General features: G+C 42.8%; 1 protein-coding gene across 1 annotated transcript; it reads right to left on the bottom strand.

Moving 5' to 3' along the window:
• Positions 1-7,723: 7,723 nt before the first annotated feature.
• LOC129073509 (5-hydroxytryptamine receptor 3C-like) lies at positions 7,724-13,111 on the bottom strand. The gene is made up of 9 exons (XM_054577165.1): positions 13,045-13,111; positions 11,644-11,810; positions 11,227-11,271; positions 10,653-10,762; positions 10,220-10,389; positions 9,861-10,021; positions 8,645-8,849; positions 8,082-8,297; positions 7,724-7,953 (listed from the first exon to the last, which is right to left on the bottom strand). Exons 1-9 carry the CDS (start codon positions 13,109-13,111, stop codon positions 7,724-7,726), a joined length of 1,371 nt encoding a protein of 456 aa, XP_054433140.1.
• Positions 13,112-17,203: the final 4,092 nt, after the last annotated feature.

Genomic DNA, 17,203 nt, shown 5'->3' with positions numbered 1-17,203 from the left:
TCAGTTGATCATCTTTTAGAGAAACACTTAGAATGATGAATTAGAGACCATTTTCAAATAAAGCAATAAAAATGATAGTATTTAAGATAATCAGGGTTGTAGGTTTTCTAATGTGTGTGGCTTGTAACAAGCCATGCAAGGCTCACATGGAAGTCTCAGCATGGACATCGGGTCTCTTTCTACCTTCAGAGTTCTTTGGATGAACAATGTACTTTCCACATTGGCCAGCCCTCTCTCTCAGGCAAATAATTAAGCACCTGGAATGCTTGTTCAGGAGGCCAGCTCTCAGAGTTCATCCCAGGGCAGAGTTCCTAGTTACAAATGTGCTTTGGACATCCCTCCTGCATATGCCTGCCTCTTCCTTCCCTTCTGCAGTATGCTCTCTCTGATATTTAGACAGAGCTTCATTAGCTGGGTTATCATTTTCTAAGGCCATTAGGAATAACTTTACCCTACATTCCCAGGAATATCCTGGGGAGTCCCTAAAATTACCACTTTATCTCCAAGCACATGCCCCTTGTAAGTCAAGCTGTGGGCTTTCCCGATGACCCAGAATTAAGAGATGGTTCAGAAACTCCCAGCTGATTCAGAGGTCATTGTGGGAGGATCAGGGACTTTTTCCACATTTCCCGCTTTCTCTGGGCATCTTTGGAGTCTCCATCCTGGGTTCACAGATGTCTAGGATTCTTAGGCACTCAGTCAGGACATCTAAAGACAGAGGCTTTGATTTTGGGCTTTAAGTGGCTCCTTGGGCAAGTCTGAGGTCAGTTAAGGACTCTTGTGAGCCTGGGATTGCCCAAGGATTCTCAGCCTTGGTACAGTGGACATTTTGGGCTGGATAATTCCGTGTTTGGGGGAGCTGTCCCAGGCACTGCACGATGTTTAGCAGCCTCTCTGGCCCATCGGATGCCAATACCATGCCCCCACCCTGGCTGTAACCACTAATAATGTCTGCAGACATTGTCAAAGGTCCATTTGGGGATAAAATTGTCCACTGTTGAGAACCACTAGCAACTTGGATTCCTAGGGATTTAACAATTTTTTTTTAATCCCAAATGATTATAGGATGGCCACAATGTCCTCTCCTCTTATTTCATGTTCTGACTGGTAGGGCGATTTCTCGTCTATCTCCATGGAACTTCTAGGATGTACAGTGAGCAGCCATTTAAGAATCCTTTTCATGCTTCTTGGTATTTGTATGTGAGTTCTTCATGGCTGTGTGCTCTGGGGAATCAGGAAAATGGAGGTTGGGCAATAGATCCCCTGAAGCTTCAGGATATCATGGCCAGAGGCAAAGGCACAGGTCGTGGGTTCTATTCCCGGTCAGAGCACATGCCTGAGCTGTGTGTCAGGCCTCCGGTGGGCGGGGGGGCGGGGGGGGGGCGGGTGCGAGAGGCAACCAATGGATGTTTCTCTCACACATTGACATTTCTCTCCTTCTTTTTCTCCCTTCTGACCCCTCTCTCTAAAAATAAGTAAATAAAATCTTTAAAAAAAAAATCTCTCTAGAAACGATATGGTGCCATCAAAGCCCTCTGACTTTACACCTGGTCGCCTCCGTAGTGGTCTCACTCCAAGTTTGGCTTCTTCTAAATAATCCTCCACCGTTCAGCCTGTGTAATTTGTGTGAAATGCAGATGTGACCATATCTTTCTTTTACCTGAAATCTTTCAATGGTTCCCGTTGTCTTTAGGAGTCATGTTAAAATCGATGGGGCTGACGATTTGAGCTCCCAACAAATTTCTAGTTGATGCTGCAGCTGCATGTCCTGGGACCACACTGAGAGAACCGCTGGCCCAGAGGACACAATCTAGTTCGTTGCCATGATTAAAAGGCTCTCTGTGACTTAACTCTCGCCTGTCTTTCCATCATTTTTGCCTTGGGTTTTATGTTCTAAAAGAGTTGTTTTTATCTTTAAAATGTGTAAGAATTACCTCACACATTTTAGCCTCACCCCTCTGGCCCTACATCAGAATGTTAGCCCCGAATCAGAACTGTAGACAGCCTTGCTCAAAAATTTACATTTTAAAACTAGATCCACAGCTGATTCTAATGCTTGTGGGCATTGGACTAATATGGAGAAACACTGTTTACTAAATAGAACCTCAACACTCAGTATGTGATTTTTAAAAAAGATTTTTAAAATTTATTTTTAGAGAGAGGGGAAGGGAGGGAGTAAAAGAGGGAGAGAAATATCAGTTGGTTCCCTATTGCACATGACCCTATTGGGGACCGAACCTGCAATCCAGGCACGTGCACTGACTGGGAATTGAACCTGTGACCTTTCACTTTGCAAGATGACGCTCCTGCAAACAAATGAGCCACACCAGCCAGGGCTCAATATGTGATTTTAACTCCTCCATGTTCTCTCAACCTAAAATATATCTTCTACCACTATTGTTCCACTAATAAATTCTTAAAGGTTCAGCTTAACTCAAAAAGGAAAAGATTCAGTTCAATTCAAGCTTCTAGTCTTTTGTGAAGCCTCTCTCTCTCTCTCTCTCTCTCTCTCTCTCTCTCTTTCTCTCTCTCTCACACACACACACACACACACACACACACACACACACACTGAACTCAGTTGTAACCTTTCAGTTTGGAAACATCCCTTTACACGGGCCTCTCCCCTCTTGCTCTGTAATCTCATTGAGAGCAGAAAGCATATCTTGTTCTTCCACCTCCCACCTCCACCCTCCCTCTGTGTGTGGCATAGAGTAGCGTGCAGTCAATAAATGTTGGTTAAAAACCTGGCCTGACAGTTCACTATGGATGAGGAAAGAGACACAGGCACCTTTGGGCAGATGTAATACAGGTGGTTGGGAACCTTATCGGTGTCGTGAAGCCATATCAGAGAAATTATTGCTGCTCCCATGGCATGGCTGAGGTGGGGGCCCCCATCTTGGGTGCAGTTAGGTGGGGATGGGGGTGGGCAGAAGCACAGCAGTCTGGAGCAGATGGAATGCAGGAGGCTGGAGCCGGGGCCCAGCCTTGTTTTTCCTGACTGCCCCCTCTAAGTTGCCAGTAAAGGGCAGGCTCAGAGTGACCCAACCAGAGCTACCATTTATTGAGTTTGTGCCGTATGATTTATACTGTGTTTGGTACTTCACTTCCAGCATTCATATCCTCACAATTGCTTTGAGAGGCCAGCACTATTACTTCCATTTTATGGATTAGAAAACTGAGGTGCAGAGAGGTCAAAAAATCTGGCTCAGTGTCCACCCAAGTGGAAATTGGTAGAAGCCAGATTCAAACCCAGGTCAGTTTGCTTCCATTGCTCTTTCCTTGCTCTTTTCATTATTCTCTAGTGAAGAAGTCTGTTGGGCTGATCAGCAGGCCTCCAGATTTCCACCAATGAAATCCGTAGGCCTAGAAAGTCCCTGAATCCAAAGGTAAACAGTGGCGATGGGAGCTGTACTTTTGCAAATCACAGACCTCAATGCCTTTCTCCTTAGTTTATTCTAAGCCGGGAGGGGGTCACACTGCATGGCCCTTTGGTGGCCTATTCATCCAGCACCCTGGGGGATCAGGTTTGGGAAAATAGCTGTAACCTGGCCCAGGCAGAATTAGATGGTGGAAGAGGAGAGAGAGAGTCATTGTTCAGCAGCCCATATGGGTGGCAACCACATACAGAGACTGCTGGCCAGGGCACAGGAACCAGCAGCACGGGAGGCAGCCAAAACAGCCGATGGCAGGATCGGGTATAGTTGAGGTCAGGCCTAGTGATGGTGCCTGGAGCAGCGGGGCCTGGGCCTCTTGAAAGGCACCTGGGAAAAGAGTCTCATAGACACTCACCTGTGGCTGCCACTTTGACAGACCCAGCTCTGATTCCAGGCCCTCTTGACATATGACAACCTCATATTTATCATGTTACTTTTTTCCATTTTTCTCAACTGAAAAATGAGAACTATTAAGTCTATAATTCTTTATGTCTATTGCCTCCCACCTAAAGTTGGTTTTGCTCTCTAGGTGTCAGCCTGCTTGATAAAGAGATGCTCTCTAGTATGTCACGTTTGGCTTTTTAATTTCTATACACTTATCAATGATTTTTAAAAAATCCATATTTTAAAAATAATTTAATCTGTGTTGCTAGCATCAATTCACAAATAAAGAAATTTAAACTTACAAGGTTAAGCCACTTGTACAAGGTTACCCAGCTAGCAAGTAATAGGGTCAGATTAGAACCCAGGATTGCCAGATTCCAAAGTCTCTGTACTATATTATTTTTTCCTACTATATAAAATAACTAGTGCCAATGAATGATCACATAAGAGAGGTTATCAAAGGAAGGACCAGATATTGGATAGGAGGAAAAAATAGGCCTGAAATAAAGTCTGTGACTTCACATCCTAGAGCAAATCTGGAGGAAGAAGAGAAGAAAAAATGGTAATGAGATAATAAATTTTCATGTCCAGTTAATATGAAACATGAAAATACAGAAAACATGAAAAATACTGCTTGTAAGCATTTAAAGAAGAATGTGTGCAAGAACCACAGGGTAGCACTGCAGATGAATGGACAAGCTAAGGAGCTATTAGGCAGAAATAGGACATCAAATGCAAGACAGCCCAGGCAGGACCAGTTGCCTGTCAGTAGATTTTTCTAAAGAGGTCATAAATTACCTTGCAAAGCCTTTCAGAGGTCTGCTACATAACAAAAGAGAAGTCTGTAGCACAAAGTGTGCTTATCATGTGATCCTGTTATAGATAGAACAGAAAGGCAGCAGCCATACCTGTCAATTTTCTGGGAAAGCTCTAGTTTCAAAGGTTCTATATGATTATCAGTTATGTGTTAAGAGCACATGTTCAGATTTTGATTTTGGAGAAGGAAAAATCACTATAATTATACCATGCCTTCTCTTACTGGAAGGAGATATAACATCTTAATTCATGTGTCAAAAAGGATAAGTTGCATATATCCTATTCAAATAAAACTTAAAGCTACTTGTTTGGAATAGATGTGAAGAAAATAAGCAGAGAAACATGTACTATGAAAATGGATGGGAAAAAACAAAGTGATGCAACTTGATCTTAAATAATTTCAGAACTGCTCAAACACTGGGTAAATGAACTACTCAACTATGTCAATGATGAGTTTCTGGGTGAGGTGACTGTCTCAGGACAGGGCAGACGAGTGGAAGATCTAAAAGCATCTGACAATAAGTATCAGCAGCAACAAACTAAATCCATAGAGAACACAGGGGTAAGATGAATTGCCCAGATTAGATTGGGAGAAATACACATTCTAGAAAGAAATGGATAAAGCAGAAGCAATGAACTTGAATGTTATGACTTGGGATGGGGAGGGAGGAAGTGAGAAGTGGGGGAAAATGAGGGAGGGATGGAAAGGAAATAGAAAAGAAATATGGTTTCTGGCACCCAGATCAGGACCTTGCTCTTTCTGTTTTAATTCTCTTAAAGTGTTACCTGATAAAGTCTGGAAATGGCATTGACCTCTCAACACGGGACTCTTAGAGAACCTGTCTGGTTCTCCTCCTTATCTTGGAGGACAGAGAGAGTAAGAGTCCAGTATCTAGAGTCTGCTCAGGTTCAAACCACAGCTCTGCCCCTTAACTAGTTGTGGAACCATGGGCGACAGCTCACTGGCTGTTATGTCGGCTCCCTGCGCTTCATTTTCTCATTTATTTTATTGGGAGAATAAAACAAAACCACAATTCTAAAACCTGAAGAGCTTCGAAAACCAAATGATTTTTCACAAACTATTTGGTGGGCAAAACCTGCCCTGAACGGATGAAACTATTTGTAGTTTCATTTTTGTTATCATAGATTCCACTGCAGAAATATTAATATTTGATTATATGGTGCTGCACCATACCCTACTTGTTCAGAATATACAGCACATGCACAATTTTACCTTTTTAAAAGGTGGAAATTTTTGAATTCCAAAACACATTTGGCTCCAAGGGTTTGTGGATCTGTAGTTCTTATTTCACAGGGTAACCATAAGGATGAAATGTGTTTACTCATGTAAAGCACTTAGAAGACTGCCTGCCACATACTAAAAACTTAATAAGTGTTCTACATTAGCACCACTATACTGTGTCCTTTCTAAAGGCCCACTTTGTAGAAAGCTGTGAGCTGGGGAACTGCCAAAATCATAACAGATACACTAATTTGTGTAGGTGAATTCAGGGCTCCTGATCTGAGCCTCGATTGCGATACACTGGGTCTTGGACGTCCCCGGAGGATGTCAGGATGGTCAGCGGAGTACCTGACAGCGCTCTAGGCACAGGAGCCAAAGATCTTCCTGGAAAAACAATGCAGAGGGGGAAAAAGAAGAATTACGGGACTCAAGTTTAGTTGGAACACCAGGGGCCTCAGTGAAAGGAGCAATTTGGAATATAGCAGGGTATTTCTGCCTCCAATTTCCAATTCCTATGGACTTCTGCCTGCAGAAGGGGAAGCACAGAAAGAGTAAGCAACAGCTTGTCCGGGTGACTCAGCATCCACCTAGGAACATCTGCGCCGCAGGATTCAGCCCGCCAGTGGCCTGGGCTCTGAGATGCTCCCGCCTGCAGAGAACACTGGGGTAGGAGTGGACATTGGCAGCTTTGCCACCTTTCGGCATCTACAGTGACCAGAAAGAGTTGAGGCGTTTGAGGAAGAACATTGGCGAGGAGGAACCAGGGAAATACTGTTTAATGAACAATATTACAACTCTCTTTTTACTCCTAGCTCGTTGTGACTGGGAAATTTAGGCTTTACATAGAGAGTAGGATAAATGAAAGAAATAAAAAGGAATGGTTGCTAAAAAGAAAAGACTAGGTTTGAGTTGTAATTAAGTTGCTCTCAAATTTGTGCTTTTCTGAATCTGGGGTGTCCAGCAAATCATGCCACAGCTCTCTCATATGGCGACACAGGGGCCTCTACCTCCCCAGGCAGCTAGTGGGAGAGATGACCAATAGACAAAGACTTTCCAAGTCAAATTTTCCAGTTCCTTTGTGTAACTCCGAAGTAAAGCAGATGCCATTTTCAGATGTGCTTTCCATGGCCTAATGTTCTATTTTTAGTGTGATGAAGGGCAGATCAACTCATTGCACCACACTTAACAGTAATTTGGGATTATATATATTAACACTCTAAGTGCTTAATGATGAATGAGTCATATGTCAGGCTGTGACAAAAAGCTTCACTCTTTAAGCCAGAGATGCCTGGTTCTGGCACATTATTAATTTCTGAAATCCAGGATTACTGGATTTAGGAGGTTAATCCCTCTTTTATTATAATTCCTTGTAATAAATTTGGCCCCTTCTCTTCGGTTTTCCACTTTTACATGTTGGCTGATAAACCATTAAAAAAAAAGAAAAAGAAAAAGAAATGCTTTTGGTAATGAGAAGTTTCTGCAATAAGATTCTTAATCCCAAGATTTTTTTTTTTTTTTGTACTATAATATAATGCAGGGAAGAACCAGCACTTTCTGCAAAGGGGTTTATTAGGGGTGATTCAACCAAGGAAGTATTCCTGAGAAGCCAGGCAGGCGAGCCTTGTGGGAAGGCTGAAGGGGGTCGACAGCGTGCAGGAGCAACAGCCTAACTCTGGGAATTATAGGAAATTATCCAGGTCTGGTTTGACTGCACAAAAGGACTGGGTTAAAAAATGAGGCGGTTGCCAGGGCTGTGAAGCTAGAATGTGAATGGGCATGGGAGCCTGGCTGGTTTCCGGAGGCGAGAGAAACTGTGGGCTAGAGCTTGCAGGTGAGCATCTGCCTAGGTGTTCCAGAGGACAAGGACTGTGATGATGGAGGTGGCCATGAAGAGCAGGTAGAGGCGGAACAGCAGGGTGTCCATCATGTGGCTGAACTGCATCCACAGGCTGACCAAGTGCTGCTTCTGAAGCTCATCTTCCTGACAGATCCTCATGGACCCAGGGTAAGCATTTAACTCTGCCTCTTGGGGTCCCAGCATCTTCCCCACAAACTCCACAGGCTCCTTCAGACCTAAGGAGAAACAGAAACCAAGCTACGGGCTGCAAAGTTCACCTGCGGAGGGAGAGGAACAGGGAAGGAGGCAGGAGCAGGAGTGGAGGTTTTGTAAGAGGAAGTGTGGGCAGAGCTGACTTCCTTACCAGGCAGGTGGGCTGGGGAGAGGCCCAGGTTCTTGTTTCTCTTCTGGGGAGCAGTGGGACAGCATTTTGTTGGGCTGGTGCAGTGCAGAAGCAGGGAATGGAGCCACCGGGGCATGGGTGGGGGCTGGGTGGTGGCCAGGTGCAGCAGGTAGGTGATGAAGATGGTCTCTAGCAGGCTGAGCACCATCAGTGACAGACAGAGAGCGAAGTAGACACCTGGAGGGAAGGCAGGCAGGCCTGTGTGAGGACCAGTGACCCCTCCCAGACTTCTTATTTCCTATTTCCCAAATGGAACTTTTTATTTCATTATTTAAAAAATGTTTTATTGTTTATGCTATTACAGTTGTTCCAATTTTCCCCCCTTCACCACCCCTCCACCCAGTCCACCTCCCGCTCCCACAGTCAGTCCCCACACTGCTGTCCCTGTCCATGGGTCCTTCATATATGTTTTTTGACTAATCCCAAAGGACCCTTTTTAAAGTTTGAACTGGTTCCCCTGGTCCCTCTCCCCACCCCATCCTCCCACCTTGTTTTTATTCTACTGAAAGAGGAAGGGATCATACTGATAAGGGGGGTGCCAGTATCCGGGAGTAAGTCATTCATCATGAGCAGGAAGACGTTGTAGCCCAGAAGAAGTGTCACCTTGAATGGGGCGCGGTTCTCGCTTTCTGCTGGCAGGTAGAAGCTGAGGGCATCAATGGCAACCAGAAAGCTACTGGGCACCAGAAGGTTTATGACATAGTGTCTGGGTCTGCGCCGGATGGCCACCTGGTGGGGAGGAGAGAGGGGCAAGAGAGGAGTAGACTAGGAGACAGCTATGCAAGTTAAGAGATTAGTTCTGGAACAAACTGTCTAGTAAGAAAAGTCACCTTGCTATCTTATCTCTCCAACAAAGTCATCTTAGGCACCATAGTCTGCCTTCCCAGAGTTTGATTCTGCCATGCGTCTCACCACTGAAACATATTTCATTCCTTCTTGGCCCAAAGTGTCAACTTTCTCCACTCTCTGTTTGTCCTTACGACATGCTCTTCGCAGGACTGAGGGACCAGATTCATAGGTTATCATGTGCATTTTATCCTTATATTTCTGCTTGCTTTCCTCATCAAGGCCTAATATCTAGTGACTTTGCTGGTGGAATTTAAGACCAGTGGGAGGGAGAGCAAGACAGTGGCAGGTATTTTGGGATCACCAGGATTTGGAATCATAATATCCTCAAGACAATGTTTTATGAATTTTTCTGCCATCTCTTTATTTTATTTAAAAAATTTTACTGAATTTATTGGAGTGACACTGGTTAATAAAATTATATAGATTTCAGGTGTACAATTCCATAATATATCATCAGTGTATTGTATTGAGTGTTCACCACCCCAAGTCAAGCCTCCTTCCATCACCGTTTATCCCCTGCCTTCTACATCTCCTACCCTACTTTCCCTCGGGTAATCACCATACTGCCTTCCAACCTTTCTTTTTAAAAGTAAACACAACAATTCCAGCCCTCCAGAAAGTTCTGATGGCCCTGGGGGAAGAGAGGCTCCTTCTCAGTGGGAATCACTGCCATGAGAACTTCATTTCTTCCTCAGGGAGGATTCATTCCATCAACGTTTACTGAGTGCTAGAGACTGTTATAGGTACAGGAGATGTATCCGTGATAAAAGTGATAAAAATCCCTGTGCTCAAGGAGTTTCCTTTCTAGTGGAAGAGCTTCTGCTCTGGGAGGAGGGGGGATATAAACTATGCATCCCAGGGGAAGATCACAACCCGGGCCCCTGAGCTTACATAGAAAATGATTTGGTCGTACTGGCTGGTGCCCACAGTCATCTTCACCATTCTCTGGTGGATTCCCAGAAGTACCCACTCCCCATTGCTCTGAATGAGGTTCTGGGATGTGATCGAAATCTCCTGCACTTCCTTCTCCATGCCCAGGACCATGTTCTCCTCTGCAAAGAGATCCAGAAAATTCAGCCTCCCCAAATGCTCCCAACTCCCTTGCCCAGACTGTTGGGTTTCTTGACAGTTAGCGCCCACCCCCCCACCCTTCAGTGAGATTCCCTCACTGTTCCCAGCTTTCTGTCCTCTTCTCTCCCAAAGCCTTCTCTCTGCATTTTAGCAGACCACTGTTTATGAGCCTCACTCACCTGTGTAGACGAAAGAGCTGAAAGTCAGTGTGCAGTTTTGTTCATCAAAGGGGAAATAGAAGATGTCCAGGTTACAGATGCTGATCACCTTCATTGGCTTGTCATATCGGATGTGCCCTTCACTGTTGACATAAGCCATGAGCCCCTCAGCTGCCTCATCTATATTTATGCTGTATACGAGAAGGACGGAGAGGAGGGTGCTGTGGGTTCCCCGTCAGACCTGGCCTTGTTTCTTTCTCAGGCTCCCCCATTTCTGTGCCCCAGCCCACTTATCTGATTTCCCGCTTCCACCTATCTCTGGGGATTTTGTAAGCTCCTCAGTTCAGATACTGCTCCTTTCTAAATTGAGTCTTTGTGTAGCCCCTATAGGTTACATTATGCTCTTCTCTGGAGAAATGGTTTCCTCCTTGCTTTTTGCATCCCTGGTACTCACAACTCCACGATGAAGATATCTGGAAGCCACAGGTTCTCAGTTGCTATGCTGAGGTTCCTGATGCCCCCACATTCCTCTGGGTTCCACCTGATGAACGGATTGTACCATTTCTAGAGGAAACCATGACATGGGACAAATGGAGTGGGAACTACTTTTAGTCTTGCTCTAAGATCTCCTGCACTTTATAATTCTTTTTTTTTTTTTCACTCATTTCTTCACTCTCCCAGCTCCTCTCTGGTGAGCTGTCACAGTGTCACTAACAACGTCTTACTTCCACTTCTCCCTGAATGTCCTCAAGGGAGGCCTTGAGCTTGGCTTTGGATTCCCAAGGATGGAGCCATTTAAATATTGGGTTCCATGACCTTGCTTTATTCTACCTTCCCTCTGTGCCCCATCTCTGGCCTCTTAAACTGGCATAATGAGGAAGCTTTGTGTTTTTATTGTTGGTCTGGCTCTGTTTGAACTCATCTAATTCATGGGTATTCTCAGCTTTATCCTCTGTAATCTGCAAAATTGGACCCAGGAGCAGAAAAAAGAAGGTACTATAGTAGAGGGGAAACTTAGCCTATCATACCATATTTAGCCACAGGAATGATGTCATCTGTTGAAGCTGTGCATTCTGGAAAAACAATTTTCATGCAGGATCATTAACTCTGTGAAGTCAGGTCCAATACCACCACTCACCACTTATTCATTTCCAAGGCTGTTCTGTGTGGCAATTAGGATTTTTAATCATAAGCCACTGAAAAATGTAGGTCAAATAATCTAAGGCACATGGGAAACATTAAGTGAAAAAAACATCATGAGGCCACTGGGATTATGTTGCTCGCGGCGTATTCCAAGGAGGGAGAGACTTTACCCGCAGTGGTATCATTGTAGCATTCCCTACTATGTCTCCCTACCCCATAGAATGAGCTCTTAATTTTACAAAATGCAACCAGGAGACCCACCACTTACCACTAGACCATTGCAATGTTTGGTCAGGACTTACCACTTCCAGGATGGCAGACACGGTGAAGGAGATGTTGACATGAATGGGGTTGCTGTAGTTGGTGGCTGGAAGGAAGACCTTTCTGTCAAACACTGGTTGGAAGGCAGCAGGATCCACTCCATGCTGCTCAAAGCCTGAGCAATTGATGGTGAAAGTGTCTCCTCTTCCTGTAGAGAGCAAGGACTCTGTGAGAGGGGTGCCAGCTCTGGGGTGTAAGGAGTGTTTCTGCACAGCGAGAAAATAAGGGGCATGGGAGAAGTCCATGAGCTCCTCCTCCCGGAGCCAGAGAACGCGGGCTGGGTAGGTAGGCAAATGGTGGAAGCTGGTGAGGTGAGCTGAGTCAGGGCTCTATCCTCAATTTCGTTGTTTCTGTCCCCATGCAAAACTTGTCCCAAGGTGTATTCAAACTCAGACCTGACCACTGCTTTTCAGTGTCCTGCTATGTTCTTCACAATCTCACCACAAACCTTTGCACCTTCACTCAGTGTCCTACCATTGCCCTTCTCTGTCCTTGAGCCGTATCGGTGATATCAGTGACAAATTTTGTCATCACAGGTCTCCTCTTCACTATATTAATAAGGTAGAGATAATCATAAATTAATGATAAGGGAAGTAATCAGGCAGGTAGTGTGGGATGGGACACGTTCATAGTGGTATGGCCTTACACATTGGTGGCATCGGGTAGACAGTGAGAGATATGTGGGATCTTAAGGAAGGAACTTAGTTTTTCAATTTAATGACTATTTGCTGTATCTACTTTGTGCTGCAATTGTTCTCTTCCAAAATCAGTAACCAACACCACTGAGACTATCTCAGAGAGAATTTCTTGATACCAATCTTATATCTAACCATTTCCTAGTCATACTTTGTGGAGCAGAGACAGGGAATGATGTGGTAACATCTGTTTTTATCTATCTCTGATGTTATACTCTCCCTCACTGCTCATTTTCAATAGTGAACAGGAAAAATACTCTAGACTGGGAAAATCATACTGAAAAAGTGTCCTTCTTTCATGACAAGCCTCATCCATGTCCTACCTCTTAGCATCTTTCCTGCTCCATTTCATTTGTTTCAAGAGACATGAGAAAAGAATTTTCTTCTACTGAACATCACCTGATAATTAGAAACCATGGGGATGGATTGTATACTTGGAAAGAGAAATACGTAGGGAAGGAGAAGAGGCCAATAGAAGGAGGAGAGTAGAGAAGTAAATAGAGAAAAGAGTGAGTTAACTGTTAGGATCCTAGAAAGAGGTACAAAACCATCAGCATTATAAGTTTCCATTTTTACCAAAATGGACATCCAATCATTGACTGCCTAGGAGAAACAAGAAATTAGCCTGGTTTCTCTGTTTCTCAAAATTTATATGTCTGATTTGCTTTTGTTCTTGTCCCATCTTACCTTGAGGCAGCAGGGGGAGAAGGAGGCAGAGGAGGACTCCCTTCCCATGGAGCCAACCTCTTTCCATCGTCCTCTCTTTAGCTCTTCTCTGGGGACTTAGTAATGAGGTTGACCTTAAAAGACCAAGAGGCCACACCTTGAGCTCTAGCTTTGAATACTACAGGTGTCGGGTGGCATTAGCCACCCCTCTAACAAGCACCCCTAGTGCTAAGAGAATGTCATGAAGGACAGCTCACCCCATCACCTAATTGGACTTGAATCTAGTCTCCAAAAGTAATTTGGAAAATCAGTTTGGAGGGGAGGAAGCAAAAATATTTGGTCACTGGAGCAGTGCTAATGGCTTCCTCACACCGTGGAGTCACTCTAGCATATAATGTATCCTAGAAAAAGCACATAATGACTGCCATTGTCTTCAAGTGACACATGCACTTATTTTTACCCTTTTGCCATCTTTCAAAATAAAAATGGAGGTCTCCTTTTTTATAATCGACTTTAGACTCAAAGGTTTTAAACATGACTCCAGTACTGACCGATCTTAACTTGATTGTTTTGAGTGTATCGAAAGCAATGTGGTCCCAGGTCCACTGGATGGAGGGAGTGAATAGTGTGGTAAAATGGAGGTGGCAGAGGTAATACTACTTTTAGTAGAAGTTGATTTGTGAGGTCATGAGTGATCCACCTGCAAGTTTATGTTGTTTCTGGCTGTGCTAATGTTTAAAAAAAAAATTAGTTGTCAACATTTTGGAATTGGGAGATTTCATATAAAAACTGTGTTTCTGGATTCATTTGAAAAATGAGATCAAGCCATATTGGGCTCACATTTTTGCTTGACAACAATATGCCAAAGCTAAGAAAACAGTTAAGCCCTTTGGTGGAACAGTATTCTCTGTAGATCATCAGAGTGTCTGTAACCAACTTTTGTCTTGTTCCTGACCAGCTCCCTTCATTCATGTTAACTGTTTGGCCTCTATAAGCTTTTGAGTTGGCTTGGAATGTTAGCATTGATTTTCTTGTGCGATTCTTAAAGAGCCTTGAGAAGTAATTTCAAAATACTATTTCATGCCTAGGTGATCAGTGTGCAAAATTTGGTTCACAGAAGAAATCACACATGGTATAATTAAGTAGGTCAAAATAATCAATGGTTTAACTTGTTTTACTCTAGAATTATTTCTGTTAGGGAAGACTCCAGAGAGGGCAATCAGTGACCTAGAGAACAAAGCAAGAGCAATTGCTTACATGAAGAAACTTTATAGAGTGAGTCACTATGATGCGGTAAGAAAGGTTTAAGACCAAATCCTGTTTCTACTGGATTCATGTCACCTTCTGTCAGTCTCAGTTTTCTCGTCTCTAAAATAGAGAGGATAAAACCTATCTTGCAGGGTATTTCTGTGGTTGGAGAGAATGTATGTATAGTGCTTTCCTTATCCTGAGCAATTAATAAATTGAGGCAGGAATAAAGACAGTAATAATAATTGTTATTGTTATCCTGGCTCACCTGAAATTCCTCGGGTCGCTTCACCCTGAATGGAATCTTCTGAACTTCAACTGTCTGGGTTGACTAAAGCCACCCTGGTTCCCGTGAGCTCTTTCCTCTGATAAGGATCATTCCCCTGCTCTTCTCGGCATGGCTCGTCATCATTTGAGAATCCCTTCTCCTTTGGGAAATTTTTTTCTTTTTCTTTTTCTTTTTGTTTTTAAGATGACTTTGAATCAGCAGATCTCAAAGTTTTTTCTGCAGATGTTAAATACTGTTTCTCAAAAAATATTTTTGTCATTTCAAGTTCAAATAAGTCTGAGAAATACTAAGTTAAACAAGGCTAAACAGGTTTTATTATTGTAGAATTTTTCAGGATATTTAGTTAAAGTTTGTTCATGTGACTTGACTATTATATACATAATTTTCCAAACTTAGGTGACTTTGAAAATTTCTGCTTCTCAGGATATCTTGCAGGACTAGTACTCCTTGGATTATTTTGGGGAAATACTGCTTTAGCTAAATAGAATACATCCAGAGGAAAAAACTTGAAAAAAGTGTCTTAAACTTACTACAGATAGAATATAGAATGCAAGCAGCATATGTAGAAATAAATCAAATATTTTTTAAAAAGCAGATAGTGCCCCGACTGGTGTAGCTGAGTTGGTATGGCATCATCCCGCAAAGCAAAAAGTCACCTGTTCCATTCCTGGTCAGGGCACATGCCGGGATTGAGGTTTGGTCCCTGGTTGGGGGGCGTGAACAGAAACCAACCCATCCATGTTTCTCTCACACATAGATGTTTCTCTCCCTCTCTTTCTCTTTCCCTTCCCCTCTCTCTAAAAATAAACAAACAAACAAACAAATAAATAAATAAAATCTTTAAATAAATAAATAGATAAGGCTTTTAAAAGCTGACCTTTTATTAGCACTGTAAGAACCTACAAGTAAATAGAAAGTAAAATATGATTACAAGCTGTTCGGAATCTCTGAGCAATATTAACTTAGGCTGAATCAAGGAGGAATATTTTTTCTTTTCTTTTTCTTTAGCTCAACGGCCAGCTGCAAGCCACATACCATCATCCACTAAATATGATTTTAGGATAAGAGTTTAAAGAGATGATTTCACTTATATGTGGAATCTAATGAACAAACTGAACTGACACGTAAAATGGGGACAGATTCATGGATGGAGAGCAGATGACAGCTCGTGGTGGGGGAATTTAGGGGCGGAGGGACTGAGCAAAAAGGAAGAAGGACTCATGGACGTGGACAACAGTGTGGGGATTGTGGGGGGGGCTATAAAGGGGCTGAAAAGTAATGTAAAAGATATACAATAAAGATGAAATTAAAAAAATAAAAAGATGCTTTGGTATTGTTATTTCTCAAATATACTCAGGCAGGAACATTTTAGTATCTAAAATGTAATAGTAATTTTTTTCACTGGTGTTCTTGTAATAAATAAAATATATTATTTATGTTTTAAGAATAGATATGATTTCATCCTAGGACTCAATAAATGAACTATTTTGAATGAAAAAGAAATGCAGCCTGCAGAGATTTTACATTTTTCTGAACTGACGTTCATGCTAAAAAGCTTATCACTGGTGTAAATCAAAGTTGTTCCTCTCTTCTTCTGATAAGAAGCCTGTATTTATAAAGCAAAATACTTGGGAAGTGCCTAGACCTGTTTTGACGAGAAGACTGCATCTTGGCTGGACAACTGGTTCTAGCTCCTCTCGATGGGACCGTGTTGCCTCCCCAGCTGTGGCCTTGCAGGAGTCCAGCCCCTGCTTCTGAATAATGTGGGGAAGAGTCCCCCACGGACACCTTACTGTTAGGGATGTTAGACAAACTGTGTCATTTTGTTCAGTTAAGTAAATAATCCTTGATTATCATTCTGGGAGGGTTAAAATCCCAAGGCATGTCTAAGGGCTGTGATGTTTATTGGTTTAGCTGAATAGATTTAGAACAGGGGTGGAAGGAACAGCTGGAGTAAAAAATGGAAATTACAGTGTTGTAAGAACCTCAGATTTGAGTAGGAGAGTGGCAGGAAATGAAGCTGTGGTATTATGTGGGGCCACATCACGGAAGGCCTTGTGGACCGAACTGAAGTTTGGTTTAATGCCCAGTGTCTCCCAACTTGCACAAGGTTCAGACTATTTGAAGAGCAATTATTCTCCTAAACCCCTGATGTTTACTTAAATTATTTATGTTATAATATTACTTAAATATGTATTTTCGTGAAACCATCTATAAAGTTCTTATAGCTCTTATATCACTATAAAATTAAAATTAATGTACAAATTATGTACATACAAGACTACAGAATCAACACAACACTAATTTAATGTAGTGGATAATATTATTTTGCTAAAATTAGATAATAGTTTTAAATTATTTTCCTCTTTTTAACAAGGAACTAACTTTTTAACACCTATCTTATGTTTTGGGCCAATTTGATAGTGCATCTCAATACAAGCACTTCAAAATAATTTTAAAGGAATTCTTTATTTCATTCTAACTATTACCTTTACTGCTAATGAGCTTGGGAAGTTACTACTACAAAGATAGGAAGTGTGTAACAGTCTCCTTCATAAACTGAACGTGTACTGCATTGGGTGCTGCAGGGTTTGAGGCACGGTTGGAAGTGCTAGTGCGCCGCAGTGAGGCTGCTGGGGGAGT

Source organism: Pteronotus mesoamericanus, unplaced genomic scaffold, assembly GCF_021234165.1.
Source record: "Pteronotus mesoamericanus isolate MK-2021 breed Mesoamerican mustached bat unplaced genomic scaffold, CSHL_Meso_final contig_116, whole genome shotgun sequence".
Lineage (NCBI taxonomy): Eukaryota > Metazoa > Chordata > Mammalia > Chiroptera > Mormoopidae > Pteronotus > Pteronotus mesoamericanus.
Note: the sequence above shows the minus strand (reverse complement) of the source record. Positions and strands in the feature narration are given on the sequence as shown.